This window comes from Bos indicus, chromosome 23, assembly GCF_029378745.1.
Source record: "Bos indicus isolate NIAB-ARS_2022 breed Sahiwal x Tharparkar chromosome 23, NIAB-ARS_B.indTharparkar_mat_pri_1.0, whole genome shotgun sequence".
Classification (NCBI taxonomy): domain Eukaryota; kingdom Metazoa; phylum Chordata; class Mammalia; order Artiodactyla; family Bovidae; genus Bos; species Bos indicus.
In genome coordinates, this window is record NC_091782.1 from 52,390,491 (window position 1) to 52,408,524 (window position 18,034).

At 53.1% G+C, this 18,034-nt stretch overlaps 1 protein-coding gene across 3 annotated transcripts in view; it reads left to right on the forward strand.

The window, feature by feature from the left end:
- The window catches only part of SLC22A23 (solute carrier family 22 member 23), a 135,276-nt gene that overhangs the window by 25,306 nt on the left and 91,936 nt on the right, over nucleotides 1-18,034 (forward strand). For 2 of the 3 annotated variants that reach the window (XM_070778475.1, XM_019985981.2), the window contains exons 2-3: nucleotides 11,511-11,614; nucleotides 16,609-16,763. In XM_070778475.1, the coding sequence (XP_070634576.1) occupies nucleotides 11,511-11,614; nucleotides 16,609-16,763 (259 nt within the window). Of the gene's footprint in view, nucleotides 1-11,510; nucleotides 11,615-15,183; nucleotides 15,258-16,608; nucleotides 16,764-18,034 lie in introns of all 3 variants that reach the window. The other variant, XR_011563546.1, reaches the window with a different exon arrangement.

Sequence of the window (18,034 nt, forward strand, 5' to 3'; positions counted from 1 at the left end):
TAAAAAGTGACCGTTTGACAAGAAGCCCGAGTTGGTCCCGATTAGAATGCTGAGTCAACTTTTGAAAACCCTTTGGACCACAGTAAAGGTGATGCAGACAGGTGACCTTGAGGTCAGGAGTTGGACCACGTGTCGCTGTCTTGCTCAGCAGTGACGGACCCGGACAGTTTGCCTCGGGGTCACCTGTCAGGAAGTGCGACCTTCCACGGCAGCCTGAGCTGGGATGACTGCAGTCCAGGAGCCCTGGCCCAGCCACAGGTGACTTGAATAAGTCACTTCACCTCTCTGGGTTTCAGGTTTCTCGTTTTCAAAATCAGGATGTTGACCTTGACTTTTCCCAGCATTTTGGTCCTAAAATTTTATGAAAAATAAGACACTGGGATATTATTTTTAATTACTGCCCTTGAGTACATCCTTGCTATTTGCAGGGACGTTACCAGCTATCTTTGTTTACTCATCAAAACAATAAAGTAACAACAAAGCTTGTTCTGCTTCCGTGGTTATGCTTTCCTTCCATGTATCTGAAGTCTTCTGAATACCTGGCAAGACAGATGCTGTAACCTCTAACAATGTAGTATAAACCAGAGAATTGTTTGTGTTTGCATGGAGGAGGGCTGTCTCTTCGAGTGCTGGTTGGGGAAAGAGCATGAGTTTCAATCAGACGCGGATTTATAACCTTGTGAGAAACCATCTGACTTTGCTCTTGTTGCTTCCCCTCATCCTCAGTTTCCTCATCTGTAAAGTGGGCTCACTGGTCATAAAGCCTGAGTTGTACGGCTGTTCCAATACCTGAATGAGATGCTTAGTCAAAGTAGCCAACAGGACGCATAGACCTTGGCAGGTATTCAACGAACGTTGAGACGATGCTTAATTTACATAACAGATTTGTTCTATTAAGAAAAAAATGTTCGTTGTTTTAAGTAAACTTCTCATGCCCAATATTCTATGGGTTTTTATAATAAATTAGAATTCTCTTTCCCTTGGGGAAAATGACTGATAATGAAAAATGCGGCAGACACTTAAAAACCATATTGCCTACACGGACGTCGTAAGCTGTTTGTTCATTGTTTGAATCTTCTTGGAAGGAACAATTGCAGAGAGGAGGAGGGGTGGACACAGGCAGACACGTCCGCTTCTGGGTGGCGGCTCCAGCTGCCATCCTGCCCCTCCGAGGACATCAGCTTGGAGACTGAAGATGCAGTCCCTTTCTTCCAGGAACTGTCCGTCCAGTCCCGGGGTCTGCAGACTGTCCCTGTGCAGGGCTGAATATCAGACATTCTCTGCTTGGCAGGCCGTGTGGTCTGTGTTGCCACCACACCGCTCTGCGCACACACTTGTGCACAAGCAGAATCAGGCGTGGACCAAGGCATGCGGCTGGACGCCCAGCAGACTACGTGCAGAACAGGTGGCAGGGCCGTGCTGGGTCTGTGGGCTGTGGTCTGCCAACCCCTGAGCTGGGGAAGGAAAGATCTGTAAACAGCAGGCAAGTGTGATACGTTCTGATGAGTGGTCTGGCTGTTTACCCTAAGTACAGGTTGCCATAGGAGTACAGACTGGGGCATGAGGAAGAGGAGAGTGGCTCAGTTATCTTTGTTAAATGTACAGAAGAGTATTCATTGCGTCTTTCTAATTTTTTACTCCTTGTAATTAACTGTGTGCTTACAAAGGTAATATGTGCCCGTTCAAAGGAAAACCGCCAGCAGCACAGAAAGGCTGCCGTTCTCCAACACACAGATGATGGTCCCTGTTAAAGCCTGTGGTTGAAACGAGTTTTATGCTTTGAGTAGGCACTGAGAAAAGATCGGGTGTGCGTGGATGTGGGAGGACGGGTGTGGGGAGCAGGTGGAGCCGGGGTGAGGCCGGGCCCTGGCCGGGCAGGGGCAGCCGTGGGCACAGAGGTGAGGGCGGCTCGGCCCGGAGGCTCCTCACAGGCAGAGAGGGGTCAGGGCACAGCCCGCGCTGGGCATGCACCTTCACAGGTGAAAAGTTCTCTTCCTTCTGCCTCTGAGTTCTTCCAGGGTTGGTCGCCGGGGTCATCACATTCTTCTCATTCCACAGCTTCTCTGACCCTCCTGTCCAGACGTCTCCGCATTTGGCTCCTTTCCAGAACTAGGGAGGCTGTTTTAAATGATAGAGTCCAGTTTTGCTCCTGCTGGCGCTTCCCTAATAGCTCAGTTGGTAAAGAAACCGCCTGCAATGCAGGAGATCCCAGTTCAATTCCTGGGTCGGGAAGATCCACTGGAGAAGGGATAGGCTACCCACTCCAGTATTCTTGGGCTTCCCTGGTGGCTCAGCTGGTAAAGAATCTGCCTGCAATGCGGGAGACCTGGGTTCGATCCCTGGGTTGGGAAGATCCGCTGGAGAAGGGAAAGGCTACTCACTCCAGTATTCTGGCCTGGAGAATTCCATGGACTGTCTATGAGGTTGAAAAGAGTCGAACATGACTGAGCGACTTTCACTTTCTTTCTTTCCTTTCATTTTCGCTCCTGCACTGTATTATACTGAGATCTCTTTTAGTAACACATGAGACAACTTTTTAATATCTAGGAGTCTTTCAGTTACTAGCATCAGTTATGTGTTAGAAGCCGGTGTGTTGATTTCACTTAGGCCGCAAGTACCTCGGTGGGTTTAGTACTCTCAGTGGTGGCTTTTTTTCCTCCCTGTTTTTCTGGTTTTGCAGTAGCTCTTTTGAATATATAGTGTGTACTCTCAATTTCATTTCTTGGAAGTAATAAAATATGCACTCCCGCGTTTGGAGAGACTCTCTGAGGTTTTGGCTGATAGAAGGTCGTTGCTCATCTGTCATCTCAGCTGCCTGCGGAATGTAGATTCAGCATCCCCCAGTGCCGTCAAGGGCGTGATGGCAGATTAATCAGAACATTCACTAACATAACCTCTGCTTAGACTGTACATCCCCTTGCTTCCTTTCAGAAAAAGTAAAGGAAAATTGAGTGTTACTGCCCAGGGATGATCCTACATCTGCTACTCAGGGCCTGTTTAGGTAGATAATTTTCTGTTTCCTTTTTAAGTTCTTTTATTTTCTTTTAAAGAAATTGGAAATACTCAGCTCAGTTCAGGCTCTCAGTTGTGTCCAACTCTTTGCGACCCCAGGGACTGCAGCATGCCAGGCCTCCCTGTCCATCACCAATTCCCGGAGTTTATTCTCATGTCCATTGAGTTGGTGATGCCGTCCAACCATCTCATCCTCTGTCGTCCCCTTCTCCTCCTGCCCTCAATCTTCCCCAGCATCAGTGTCTTTTCCAGTGAGTCAAGTCTTCGCATGAGGTGGCCAAAGTATTGGAGTTTCAGTTTCATCATCAGTCCTTCCAATGAGTATTCAGGGTTGATCTCTCTTAGGATTGACTGGTTTGATCTCCTTGCTGTCCAAGGAGGTGAAACACATATATATTTTCTATATACATTATATCATTGTATTCTTTTCAAAGTTCTTTTCCATTATAGTTTATTACAAGATACTGAATATAGTTCTCTGTACTATGAATAAGAGGTTTTATTTTTCCAGAGCTTTAAAAAATGGTCAAATTCAGTCAGAACCAGGAAGGCCCCTAATGGCAACATTTGAAGGCAAAGGGCAGCAGGCTTTAGAGTCAACAGTGGAAGAAAAAAAGAGCAGGATGGATCACTGAGCAGAGGGTTACGATGACGCTAAGATGACTGCATTGGTCCACAGTGGGCCGCACGAGGTGAAGGCGCTTACCAGCTTCGATGCTGTGGTTTTGGAACCGTGCCCCCCAGCACACACACACACACACACACACACGTGCCCCCCAGCGCGCGCGCACACACACACACACACACACACGAGCGGGGAACTCAGGCTTGCTGGTCTCTTCCCTGCAGCACCAGCAGGCTCGCAGTAAATAGATTTTTGGTTCAAATGTTTCCCTTAGTGTGCCGTGTTTGAGTTTGGGGCACCAAGTTAGGGGGGGAACCACGTGAGCAGCAATGAATGAAAAACAGAGAAGCAAAACTAAGAAGAAAAAAAATGAAAAACCTCCTGGAGTAGCTGGCAAGATTGTTCGTTATGTCATTTAAGGAAGCTTCTGAGAGTGCCAGCCCTAATTGGCAGCTCTGTTGGCTACTGTTGACAGTAGCCAATCTCCTAAAATTGCAGAATGAGCTTAGAGGCGAAAAGCAGAGAATAGTTTGGGGTTTTCAAAACATGCAGTATTTCTTGAATTTTGATAGAATCTTTTAGGGAAAAATCCAAATACAGCTAGGTTAAAAAAAAAAGGAGAAGAAAGAACCACTGAAAAACACAGACCGTTGAACAGCTGATTTTAGCTAATGTGCTTTATGGATCCAGCTTACATGGCCAGCCTTCCAGGGTGGAGGGTGAGTGTGAGTGTGTGTGTGAGTGTGAGTGTGTGTGTGTGTTTGCCACTTCTGTTGTCTCCGGTTGAGAAACGCAGAGCCGGGCGAATCCTCAGAGTATGAAATGGTGGTTCACAAGCGACCAGTGAAATGCCGCTTCAGGGGGACAAAGGCTGCAGAAGGATGCTGACCTTGCATCTCTCTAATCCCTGCACCTCAGTCAGGAATGCTGTTTTATCTGAGCTTTTGAAATTTTCAGCACTGTTATCCCCTTTGTAGTCTGAGCAGAAACGCTTCCTTTCATGTCCACTGACTCCTCAGTTCTAGAGCACATGGGTGTCGTGCCTGCTAAAGCCCTTGTGGTTTCTAATGGGGATCTCCAGCTCTGAAGATGAAACTTGGGGGAAATTTTTCATTTAGTTCCCTAAAAAATGTTTTTGGTTTTAGTCGGTGAGCATTAATTAATATCACCTCTACTGGTGGCTCAGTGGTAAAGAATCTGCCTTCCAGTGCAGGAGACGTGGGTTCGATCCCTGGGTCGGGAAGATCCCCTGGAGGAGGAAATGGCAACCCACTCCAGTATTCTTGCCTGGGAAATCCCGTGGACAGAAGAGCATAGTGGGCTACGGTCCATGGGGTCCCAAAAGAGTCGGACACGACCGAGCAACTAAAGAACAACGTTTAACGTCACAGTGATCTTCCAGGTTCCTCTGTTTCCACTCACTTTCCTGACCAGCCTGAGTGTTTAGATTGTGTTAAAATGCATATTCCTGAAAAGGTGAAAAGGTTTTGGTTGTTTTTTATTTTTAATGATTTTTGTCTCACCCTCACCACCATCACTTCCACCTCCATGTGTGGGAGCTAACATTACCTATATTTGTTCTCTCGTTATAAGGTTTATAGATTAATTGTAGAAACTTTGGAGAAGTCAAGAAAAGTATAAAATCGAAAATAAGGCTACAGTCCATGGGGCCGCAAAGAGTCAGAGATGACTGAGTGACGGCTCGCTCTCCCCCGACACCTCCTGCATTCGTGGCGTTCATGCTGAGGTTTCCTCTCAGCGTTGTGTCAGGAGCATCTTTCTGGATCACTTGCTTTCAGACGCAAACATGCCCACGCTGTTTAGTCTTGCTGGACGTCAGGCAGGGTCCGGTTTCTCACAAGTGACAGACACTGAGGATTATTGTACCGGGACATCTGACAGCGACCCAGAGATCGAATCCATGTCTCCTGCATTGGCAGGCAGATTCTTTACCACTGAGCTACCAAGGAAGCCCAATTAAAATCAAAGCTCAATACTTTCATTAATATTTTTTTAAGTTTTTTTTACGTTTCCCAAAGATGCAGGAGAAGAAACAGAGGATCCAGTCTGCCGGGCATGTAAGTGAAGCACTGAGTTTCTGGAAGGCTGTCTGGCAGCACGCATCACAGTGACTTGAAATCGTGACCACTCTTTATCCCAGCAATTCCTTTTCTGGGAACTTTTTCCCAAGGTCTGTTTCTTCTCCTGCATCTCTGGGTCGGGAAGATGCCCTGGAGAAGGAAATGGCAACCCACTCCAGGATTCTTGCCTGGAGAATCCCATGGACAGAGGAGCCTGGTGGGCTACAGTCCGTGGGGTCACAAAGAGTCGGACACGACTGAATTGACATAGCACACAAACACACACAAAGGTTTTTTAGTTAATAAAGTACCGAGCTTTGATTTTCATTAGAGGAATGGAGTGTTTCCCAGGTGTCCTTTAACCATTTGTTTCATGTTTTGTTAATTTTCTGGATGCTTGACCAGAAACATAGAGTATCAGTCGATATTGTTACGGAAATACTGACTACGGATAGTAAGTGTTAGTTGCTCAGTCGTGTCCGACTCTCTGTGACCCCATGGACTTTTAGCCTGCCTGGCTCCCTGTCCTTGGAGTTCTCCAGGCAAGCATGTTGGAGTGAATTGCCATTCCCTTCTCCAAAGGATAGTAGCCCTTTGGCTATTGTAGGAGGAAATCTCTTTCTTCCACACTCCTAGGTTCTGTGGCTGGGGCCCTGGCAGCTAGACTGAGGGAAGGCGGCTGAACAAGAGGGAACCAGGGTTCACTGCCAAGTGCACCCGGGCACACGGAGCGCTCAGAAGGAAGGGCAGAGCCTGGGCTCACGGAGCATCGTAACAAAGGACAACAGGCCTGCAGAAAAGGGGGAGAAGGGTCCGGGCTTTTCGGGGCAGCAGACTTGGGAAGTAAATATATGGGGGGAACTAATGGAAGGTGATGGCACCCCACTCCAGTACTCTTGGCTGGAAAATCCCATGGACGGAGGAGCCTTGTTGGGCTGCAGTCCATGGGGTCGCTAAGAGTCAGACACGACTGAGCTACTTCACTTTCACTTTTCTCTTGCATGCACTGGAGAAGGAAACAGCAACCCACTCCAGTGTTCTTGCCTGGAGAATCCCAGGGACAGAGGAGCATAGTGGGCTGCCGTCTATGAAGTCGCACAGAGTTGGACATGACTGAAGTGACTTAGCAGCAATGGAAGGTGAGGGTTGTTTCCGTGAGGTTTTTCGACGTTTTTATTTTATATTGGAGCATAGTTCACTTAGAATGTTGTGTTAGTGTACCGCAAAGCGATTCAGTTCCCTTCACACGTACACCTGGTCTTTTCAAATTCTTCTCCCGTTGAGGTTGTTCAGAACGTCGAGTAGCGCCCCTGTGGTGTGCAGCAGGCCCTTGTCGATTGCTTTACAAATAGCAGTGTGTCCAGTTGTCAGTCCCAGACTCCTAATCTGTCCCTGAGGTTGTTTACAGACACATCTCAGCACCGGCTGTGTCTTCACAGCCTCGGGCTTCCCCGGAGGCGGGGTTTATGGCCCTCTCCGGTCCTCCGGAGTTTCTGCTTTTCAGTGGGTGAAGGGGCTCTGAGGAGGCTGCTTTCTGCATCTGCTGATCCTCCTTTGCCTCCAGATGATCACCCCTGTGCCAAAGTGGCCTTTCCAGGGGCTGACAGACTCCTATCCCCTTCCAATGTATCCTAAAATTTAAGTCTTTATAATATTGCTTATGTTATTTTTGATGTGAGGAGATTTTAAATAAGTAATATGAATAATAACTCAGGAGTGACAGATCCACTTATAAAATCCATCATCTTTTCCTTGGGTAGTTTTCCCTCCTTGAGTTTTTATCCGTAGGGAGCCCCTCTTTACCTCAGAATTGGATAAGTAATCTGTTTCCGTCCGTCTTTATGTTCTTGTTTGCATTTCTCTTTATCAGAGTATTCATTACCGCTGAAAATAAGGTTCTTTTCCTCCCGTCCCATTTATTCTCCATCTTCTTTAGAAATTTCATTAGTTTCCTCCGTGAATATTCCTCCCCTCTGGCAAGTCAAGCAATTAGATTATTCCTCAGAAAGTAATATCAGTTATCAGTTACTATCTTTTAGCTTATCCTTGAAATGTATAGGTAGGTAAACAGTTCACCAGATGTTCTGTAACTACTGCCTTAAAAAAAAAAAAAAAAAAAAACAAACACGGGCAACTAAGATTGAGATCACATTCTGGGTCTCCCCCTAACTGAGGACCATCCCTGGTCCTGGAACAACAGCAAACAAAGCAAGTGTCAGACTGTAAAACGGGCCACGACTTGTACACAGCACGGCCTTGGCAGACTCGCTGATGGAGTGATGAAGCGCTAAATTAGAGGACTGTTCCCGCCTTTGTTGAGGCAGGGCGTGGGTCTGAAGGGTTAACGCGCGGAGACCCCGTGTGAGTTCGGGGGTGGGGGATGGTGATGTGCGGGCCCCGTCCCCGCCTCCCCAGGGAGATGGGTCATGAAGCCAGCACTCAGAATTCGCGGGCAGCTGAGGGCGTGCTCCCATATGCCCCCACTTCACTCTCTTCCTAATTCAGTCACCCCGGAAGTCAGCTTCAGGTTACGCGCGGAAGGTTATCTTGAGGGGCAGATCACCAGCTGAACCCCAGCCACGTGGGAAAGCTTAGCAGTAAGCAGTCCGGAAGCGGCGTTTTCCAGCTCTCCCCGCGGGCACCCACAGCAGAAGGGTGGCGTGTGGACCCCCGCAGGTCCCCGTGAAGCAGGCTGTCTGCGGAGCGGACGGGGTGGGGGCGGGTGCTGGCGCGCTGGGCATGGAGCGCCCTTGGGCATTGGTGACTGACTGGTGATTGGTGTGGGCGGCGTGAGAAGAGGCAGGTGACAGCAGATGACCTCAAGGGACGAAACCCACACCCCTGAGTCCTGGTTTTGCACAGTTTAGACTTTTTGAACACGCCTTTGCTGAGCGAAATGACTAATTGCTATATCTTTTTTTTTCTTATAATTTTGTCTATTTTTGTATTTATTTCTGGCTGTGCTGGGTCTTAACTGCTGCATGCAGACTCTCTCTAGCTGGGGTGAGCAATGGTCTCTCTTTTTGCACACCGCAGGCTCCAGGACCCGTGGGGCTTCAGTATTTGTGGCTCATGGCTCAGCACTGTGGTTCCCGACTCTAGCGCCCCAGCTCAGTAATTATGGCTCATGGGTTCCTGGCTCATGGGCCATGGCACGTGGGGACTTCCCAGGCCAGGGATCGAACCCGTGTCTGCCACACTGGCAGGCGAAGTCTTTATCCCTGAGCCACCAGGGAAGCCCAGCCTTATCTTACTGGGAATGGGGCAAGTCTTGGAAGCTAAGTGATCTCCAGGGCTTCCTTAGACTCCTGAAATCCTTCCAGAGATCGTAGCCCATCTGAGTGTACTTTATTCTCATCAGACGTGGAGGTCAGACAAAAGATCCCGGTCCCACCTGCCTGGTATATGGAATGTGCCTCCAGGGGGACTCCAGGCTTGGGGGTGTCCAATAGACCCGAGGCAGGGGATCTTTATCTCGAGGAGTTTGTGGGGCTGTCTGGGGCGGTTTTCTTGCTGACTCAGAGATGCTGTCTGCCCTGGCGCCTGGTTGAGGGGGTTAGGGCGCCAGGTCGCCACCTTGTCCTGGATCCCGCCCCCGGTCCTGTCTGCTCGGCCAGTCAGTCTTCTGTTCCCGCCTTGCTAATTGACAGAGGTTGCCCTGGACATCTCTTTAGGTAGCAGCCAGATTGGGTGGTGGCTGCCCAGGGCCGAGTCCAGTTGTGGTTCGCAGGCCTGAGCGCACAGCAGTGTTGGCAGCCCCCAGCCCCCACCCCCTTTCCGAATGCTTTTGTGCTCTGATGCCTCCTGGCTGGCTCCTACAAGCAGAATGTGCCTTGGGCATCACTTGACCTCAGATCAGCTCCCAGTGGGACATCTGGGTGGAGACTGAGGGCAGAGTGGGCACCCCCACCCTCCCCCTCCCCCAGCAGCACCTGGGACAGGGCATGCCCTTCCCCTGCCAAGCGTGTGCCAGGCGGAGGTGCGGGGAGCTGCCATGGCAGTGGGCTGCGATGATCATAGGGGCTGTCAGCCTCTCCTCGGCCCGCAGGGCAGCTGGGCGGGGCGATGCAGCTGGTACCCTGAGGATCGGTTACCCTGTGGGCCATGAGGAGAGATGGGAAAATAGCAGGAGCAGCCTCAGAAGGTAGAAAGCGGGGCGGGGGGTACAGACTCCACACACGCTGGCGCATCCGGGGCTGTGACTCACGGGAGGGCAGAGAGGAGAGAAGACGGAGCAGCCTCTGAGTCGAAACCATGGGGGCAAAGAGTCGACACTCCTCTGCTTCTAATGCTGTGACTCACAGCAGCACTTCGGGCTGCGTGTCCCAGGTTAGACACAGGGTGCGCCGCGGAAGGTGTATGTTGTTACGAATACGTTTGCTGCTAGAAGCCAGGTACACGTGAGTGTTGGTTTTCCAGGCTGGCCTCCAGAAGCCGCCTTAGCTGCCCCTCCAGTCTTCTGAGCTGGAGTGGGCTGCACCGGCCAGCCCTGCCGGGTGTGTTCCCTGGACCCTCTGCCCGCCCCCTGCGCCCGGGGGTGGATTGTTTGAGCCCCGGCCTGGGAAGCTCATTCACCGAATTCGAATGGGCAGGGACACGGCCGCCCCGGGGAAGCCTCACGGTCACCTGGATGGCTTGTTAAACCGCCTCGCTGCGCTTCCTCCAAAACCTGCCGTGGGGTCTGGCCTGGGCCCGAGAAGGCGCATTTCCGGCGACTTCCCAGGTGACGCTGCTGCCGCTGCTGCTGCGGACCTGAGCAGACACAGGGGGACGGCAACCCTGTAAAGAAGCCTGTGATGAATCTGCGTCTTTAGTGATGCGACTTGTGCGACCAGCGGTGCCCCACTCTCGGTGTGTCCCCCGGAGTCCAGCAGGCGGTGTCACAGGCGGTGGTGCCTCCTCCACGGAGGCTGGTGCAGAGGTGCGGCTCTTCCCGAAGCCCGTTGATGCGGAGACCCTGGTGCTTTGCCCCTTGGACCCAGCCATCAGCTGCCCGCGGACTGAGGGCCGGTGCCCATGTGTGCTCCACGTGGACACACGTCACTCGGAGGGAGCAGACGTGCGTCTCTCTCCCACTTCTGCCAAAGCAGGAGGGAAAGATTGGAGGGCTGTTTTTTTTTTTTTTAAATAATAAAGCTTAGTTGTAAAACTAGTCTAAAGGTTGTGTGCACCGATTGGCTTTCTCTCCAAGTGGAGCAGGTGGCTTTAGCCTGGAATATGGGGAAACACGCGCGGCATTGACAAGGAAAATGTAAGACTGCTTCATGTGGATAGTTCAGTATTGACCGCTAACCGTCTTAACTATTAAGATGACTTGTGAAGTTTGGGGGGTTTTCGGGCTGGAAACACAGAGCTCGTGCTGTGGTGACACGCTGTGCAGAAGCTGGTGGGGGCTTCCCACTGCGGGGCGTGTGCTAGCTGTGTCGGTGCCCGGGGACGCCTGGCCTTGCCTCCCCACCGGGATGGAGGGAGGAACCCCCCGCCCCGAGATGGCATCAGGGCACCAGACCCTGCGGACTTCTGTCCTCTGCCCCAGACAAAAGCATCACACTGCCTTCTGTGGCCAGGTGGTACTTCTCGTTGGCTTGTCCAAACCACTGAGAGACGCCCAGTGGTGTGTGGGATGCGCGTGATCGGCGCGCTGTGATTGATGACGCCGGCCTCTCTGTGCGTTTCTCTCTGACCTGTTTTCTGTTTGCCCCTCTCTAGTGGGACCTTGTGTGTGATAATGCCTGGAAGGTCCACTCTCTGTGCGTTTCTCTCTGACCTGTTTTCTGTTTGCCCCTCTCTAGTGGGACCTTGTGTGTGATAATGCCTGGAAGGTCCATGTCGCTAAGTTCTCCCTACTGGTTGGATTGATCTTTGGCTACCTGATAACTGGATGCATTGCTGACTGGTAAGTACCCGCATGCCTGCCACACCACACCCCTCGGAGCCGCAGCAGCCTCTGCGGCCTCCCCAGGCGAGGTCGGCCTGAGCTTGCGGCGACCCGACCGAGGCTCCCCCACCTCCCCCCCCCCCCCCCCCCCCCCGCCCTGGCACTGGGGCCAGAGCTGATGGGGGCAGCCGCCCCCTGCAGAGTTCAGACAGAGAGAGCTGCCAGTGCATAGAGCAGACCCTTTTGAAGTGAGAATTTAAATTCATTGCAATTCCCTGGCTGCTAGAATCTAGCAAAACCAGCCTGCAGCCAGCCGCCCATCTCCTCCTGAGAGAGCGAGGTTAGAAGGAGCCTGGGAATGTGGCTTCAGGCTTTAAGGGCTGGGCCCTGAGCATGCATAGACAGACCAGGGGCTTCAAAAGACAGGAACAGGGCAGCCGCTCTCCTCACCCTCGAGACCTGGCCAGACGCAGGCAGACCTCAGAGAGGGACCGTCCTTGTAAGGTGGCTTGGCCAGGAGATGCTTCTGCAGGCCCACACGGAGCTGGGCTCTGAAAAGTGGCCGGCTGTGGGTGGCGGCTGGGCAGGCCAGGCGGAGGGGTGGGGACCAGAGACAAGAATAAATGTGCTTTCCTTGGGCGGGTGAGGGGCCAGGTGAGGGTTCCGGGGGAGCGAGATGGTGGTGGGATGGAGATGCAGGTTGCCGCGGTGGGAGTGGTGGCGTTAACAGCCCGCCCTCACCGACGCCTGTGTCGCCAGACTCCGTGCTGAGTGTCTCCGTGGATTAAAAGGGCCCCTCCGCACAGCTCCCCTGTTTCCCAGTGGAAAACCGGCCTCACCCTTATCTCCTGGGTTAAAAACAGAAGCACAGACGTTTAAGTAACATCCCCGGATGCCCTTAGGTTGAAGAACCAGCATTTGAAACTAAGCTCCTAGCGGCCCCAGAGCCAGACTCCACAGGTGTGGACTGAGTCACGGGGCTTGTGTCAGCAGTGGGGACTCGCCCGAATAGCATGGCCGTGGCCCTGTGCTGCTGGGGTTGGCGGGGAACGGGGGGCTGCCGAAGAAGAGAGGTGTGGGGACCCCTCCCTGCTTGACGTTCTTTCTCTTTAAGGGGCTTTATTTACAAATAAGGGCATCTTGAATCCCAGACTTAGTAAAGCTGGCAGTGATTCAGAGCAGGCTCCTTGAGGCCGAGGCTATGCCCCGGGGTGCCCTCTGTCCTGGTCAGCTGAGACGGCTGGCCGGCGCTATGGGGGTGCCCGCGGCGGGTGGGGGAGCCCAGAGAGACCACTTTCAAGGTCTGAAAAGTTCTTCCCCAAAAGCTGGCATCTAACTGGGTGTTCCTTGCATTAACATGAAGTGCGATTGCCTGTGTGTTCAGAATTTGCTGAGTCATCATCTGTAAGTGCTTCTTAAGGACATCCCCCCCGGGGCAGGAGCAGAGATGCTGGGAGTGACCTGTGGAAACCCACACAGGCCCTCACATGGGGTTTGGTGGTGAGCTTTTTGAGGGGGAGGGGAGGAACAGGATTGGGAAAGAACGAGGGTTTTGGTTTTGTTTTTTTTTTTCAAACCAAATACTTGAACTTTTAAAGGTTTTCCGTGTGAGCTATACTGACCTAAAAGACCCTCCAATCCCAATGTTTTAACCACAAGGAATTTTGTTTCCCAGAAACCTACACTGAAATAGGTTGGGAAAATAAGAGTAATATAACCACATCACTTCTTCCTAAAAACACGGACTTGACTAAAGTCTTGGTGTCCTGATTCAGTGATTTAATAGGGAAAGTAAATGCAGACTTCGCCTAAGAGGTCTACAGTGGTTTAAGCTGTTTACAGGTGGTTTTGTGGTTTCTTATGCCTTTCCCATCGATGGTGTTCGGCCTCCCTGATCACACACCAGCCCCGGGGACCAAGACGGGAGAGAGTGGGGTCTTCCTTGGCAAGCAGCCAGGGTCTGAGCTGCAGCCACTTCTCCAAGTTTGTGGGTGGCGGGGAGTGGGCCAGGGGTGCCCAGAGGGTCGGGGCAGGCAGCTTGTGCTGCGGCTTTCTGAACATTCGGAGCGGGCCTCAGTTCCAGTTTGAAGGTTTGGTATTTTCCACCCTTGACTGATTTACTGTTAGCATTTTACTCCCTGCCGGAGCCTTGCTTCAAAGGAGATAAACACGTAGAGAGGGAAGTCCGGGTCTCACAGTCGCTAGCACCATTCCACGGCCGTGTCGGGAAGCTGATCGGGCCGCAGGTTATGCCAAGACCCCAGTCGATGTCTCCTGAAACTTCAGCTGCATGGCTTCTTGTTTGTGCTTTTTAAAGGTGACTGTTTTGCACACACGTTCAGTCTGGGCTGGACAGCATGTCCTGCAGGTAACGTGTTAGTTTAGGTGGAGGCTGGGGGCCAGCTGGGTCAGGGGCTCTGGCCAGATGACCTGGCTCCCTCTCTTGCTGGGTCTTGCTGGACTCTGCACCTTTCTCATCCCACCGGTCCTGGGAGGCTGTGTATGGGCTGCCCTGCAGACCCCGTCCCTCTGGCCCTGGGCTGAGCTTGGCCACTGGCGGTGAAGGAGTTTTTTTCCAACTTCCAGAGACTCTCCCGCGCTTCCCAGGTGGCTCAGTGGTGAAGAATCCGCCTGCCAATGCAGGAGATGCAAGAGGCACAGGTTCGATCCTTGGGTCAGGAAGAACCCACTCCAGGATTCTTGCCTGGAGACTCCCATGGAGAGAGGAGCCTCGCGGGCTACAGTCCCCGGGGTCAGACACGACTTGGCGACTGAACAGCAGCAGAGGCTCTCCTGTTCCTTGGCTCCTGGCCCCACTCCTAGTCTGAGCCCACCGTGGCTGGTCAGGTCCTTCTCAGGGACTGTCTCCTGGTTCCATGTGGCCAGGAGAGGCTCCCGGCACAGCCGCCTCACTTCAAGGCCCTTCACTCTGACGCCATCTGCAGAGTCCCTTGTGCCGTGAGAGGTGGCACAGCCTCAGGGGGTTAGGACAGGGACACCCCCAAGGCTGATGTTCTGCCTGTCACAGGTCCTGGCTGACCGATGATGCCTCTGCATCGCAGATTTGAGAGTTCGAGTCTACTGGTCATCTGGTGGGAGACCTCTGCTCTGGGGAGAGCCAGGGCCCACTTGAACTCCAGGGGCTTCTAAACACGTGCACATATCTACACCCGATGGCCCTTCTTGAAGAGAGCCGGAGGCTCACGGGACCCAGCGGGTCTTGCTCAGCACCTCCGTCCCCAGGGAGCCTGGGATTGGGGCCAGGGCTCTGACTTTGAAGACCATGTTTGCCCCCCATTCCTGATACGAATTTTCACTTAATGACTTTAGCAGCCACTTTGGAGGGAAAGATTTAGAATTGTTTCTACAAGTTAAGCAGAAATCCAGGGTCTTCCCTAAAGTGTCAGGACAGAGGAGCAGACTGTGTCCGGTGGGCGTCCGGGAGGCCGGACGTAGGAAGACCCACGGCTGCTTGGTGCACGGTCTGTAGTCCTGTTAGTGATCTTGACGCTGCAGTGCAGGACAGACGGGGAAGCAGAGGGGAATAAAGAGGGATAAGTTAGACTCTGGTTTCCTCCGTTTAATAGGCCAGCCGAGCCGTGTTTAAGTTCATTTCTGCAGACAAGTTGGATTTGGACAGAACTTCCTGTAGTCGTTCCTGGTAAGGGCTGAGTGACCCCAGCACAGGTGAAGGGAAGTAACGGCTAAAATCTCGACCAGAAAATCGACTTCCGTTGCGTTGAGCTCACAGCCCTGGCCATTTCTGTAACCCGGAGTGATGGGCGGGGACGCTCAGAGGCCTCAGGAGTCCTGAGTGAGATGGTGTCCTGGGAGTCCCGCCCCCAGAGTGTGAGGAAATCACATCCGTCTCCTGCACAGGCAAGGCCGGCCGCTACCGCGCATTGCTTTTTTAAAACCATTTAAACCGAGGGGTGGTTTGCACACCATGCAGCTCACGCGTGTTAAGTGCACAGGTCAGTGAGTTCTGGTGTCTGTGCAGAGCCATACCTGTGGCCACTGGCACACACTGCGTTTAGAACGTTCCCCTCTTCTGCCCACTCCTGGTCTCGGTCGTTCTCACCCCAACCACAGGCACCCCCAGACCTGCTCCTCGTTTCTGTTTGCCCTTCTGGACGTTTCCCTTCCAGGTGGACGTCCAGGTGTTGGGGGTTCCAGGCGTGGACCCTGTTCCCTTGGCAAATAGAGTCCAGCCTCTCTGGGAGCTCTCCTAGTCCACGCTGGCTGTGCCACGCCCATCCTTGTGTGTGAGGCTCGGTCCGGGAGGGGTGGCGAGCAAGGGCCGCCCCAGGCCGAGGGCCACCCCTCCACCCCCCGCCACGCCTGGAAGCACATCCCTGGTGCTCCCCGAGCCCGCTTGGGCCAGCCCTGTGACCACCCGCCCAGGGTGCGCTGGCCTTTCCCCAGTGCAGAGGACGGGCCCCTGGGGACCTCCCTTCCAGGTCCATGTGCATCCTTACAGCTCAGGCCACCCCTGTTCAGTGTGTGCTCCCTTCTGGTCATTCCTCATCGTGGAGCTGAAACCAGCCCGCCGCCGGCTCAGCCCTTGGCTCCACCAGGCCGCGGGCGAGGTCGAGGCCAGTCTAGTCAACAACTCAGAGAAACAGCTGGAAGCCGCTCACCCTGTGTCTATGTTGACTCTGGAGCCAATTCCAAAGGTCACAGCCTCCAAGCCGTTTTATGCTGGAGGTGCCAAGGTAGAAGTTTGGGGAGTTACTGTTGGTTCTATTGAATTACCCCCATAAACTCAGGAGTAGACTGGCCAACAGGAATCGGTTCCCGTCTCACATCTGTCGCACAGCAGCTGTTGACCTGTATTCCCTTATCTACATGACGAGGGGTGTGTGTGCGTACCCTGAGGGCCCCCTGCCCCTGGGCCTCCCCACGAGGGTCCAGGAGGGATGCAGACTCCGTGGGGTCCCCACCCAGCACCTGCTGGCCCCTGGGCCCCGGCCTGTCCGGCGATGACTGACCGCGTCCCTGTCCGTGTGCAGGTTCGGCCGGCGGCCCGTGCTGCTCTTCTCCATCATCTTCATCCTCATCTTCGGACTGACCGTGGCGCTGTCTGTGAATGTGACCATGTTCAGCACACTCAGGTTCTTCGAAGGGTTCTGCCTGGCGGGAGTGACCCTCACCCTGTACGCGCTGCGTAAGTAGGGGCCTTCGGGGGGGCCTAGAGGAGGTGAGGGAGTGTGTGGCCGGCGTGTGTGAGGTTCGGGCTGGCGTCTGCATCCTGCAGCTCTGGAGCGCAGAGGACGGTGTCTTCTGCGGCGAGGACCCTGCTCCCGGGCTGTGTGTCTCACCCGCCCTCCAGCCTGAGCTCCAGCTTGGAGCCCATGGAGGGTTGTGTCGTGCCTGGAGAAGTGGGGCTCAGCCCACCGCAGGGGCCGGGGTCCTCCGTGTTGACGTCTCGTGCTCCTCCAAACCCAGACGTACCCAGGCGTCCCCAAGCTTGGCTCCAGACCAAGTGGCTCACGTTTGGTGTGGGCTCCGTGTTCTCGTGGATTTCTTAAGAGTTTTCTTTCTTTGTGTTTTTCGCTGAGGCCATGCAGGGTCCAAGTGTCCCACATTCCCGTGTGGCCTGAGTGGTCTGGACTTGAACCCTGAGCGCTGGTGCTGGGAGAGTTGAGTGGCGATCTTCTCAGGGTGAAGAAACTGTCCTCTGTTGACCCGCCATGTGGGCGCCGTGTGGACTCCCCTGTCAAGGAAGCCTGTCTGGCTTCTCTGTGGTTGGTGTTTTCTAGCTCATGGCGCACACCCACAAGGAGAAGGAAGGTTTTAGGCGTGGCTGTTTATTTTCCAGTTTTATATTTTTTAATCATGGTGTGCAAAGAACTGTAAGGAATAATATGATTATTTATAACACATTTCCTTTTTCTTTCCCTTTGACAACACGTGTAGGATCAGAGATTAAGTAGCAATTTCTAGAGGGGTCGATAAGGATAGCTCTGATTATCTTAAGGTGTGGCTACCTTCGTTTAGTGGATGATCCCTTTAATGACACTGTTAAATAAGCTGGATTTTGTTCCCTGTTGTAGAGGACAGAACTATAGTCGATCACAGCATGGTTTTATTGTCACAGAGAAGAAAAGGACTACAAATGTGTTCTCCGGAATCTGCAGTGGGCTGTTCTGTTGTCTTCTTCTGACGTTGACTTGAGTTGTGGTTTCTTAGACATCGCTGTTTTGAGGTTATTTACATTTATCCTGGAAGCCTTGCTCTGGGGGGTTCTTAGGAATGTACGTGTCCCTGGTTAGCGGGTCGGGGTGACCCTGTGGAGGGCTCATCTCTCTGAACAGAGGTCTCAGGGGTGGGTGTTGAGCCTGAGCGCTTCCGTAGGAGCTGCCTGGGCCCTCCTCCCTCCCTGCCCCCGTGGTCTGCACAGAGGAGCGGCCCCCTTTCTGGAGGAGACCCCAGCCC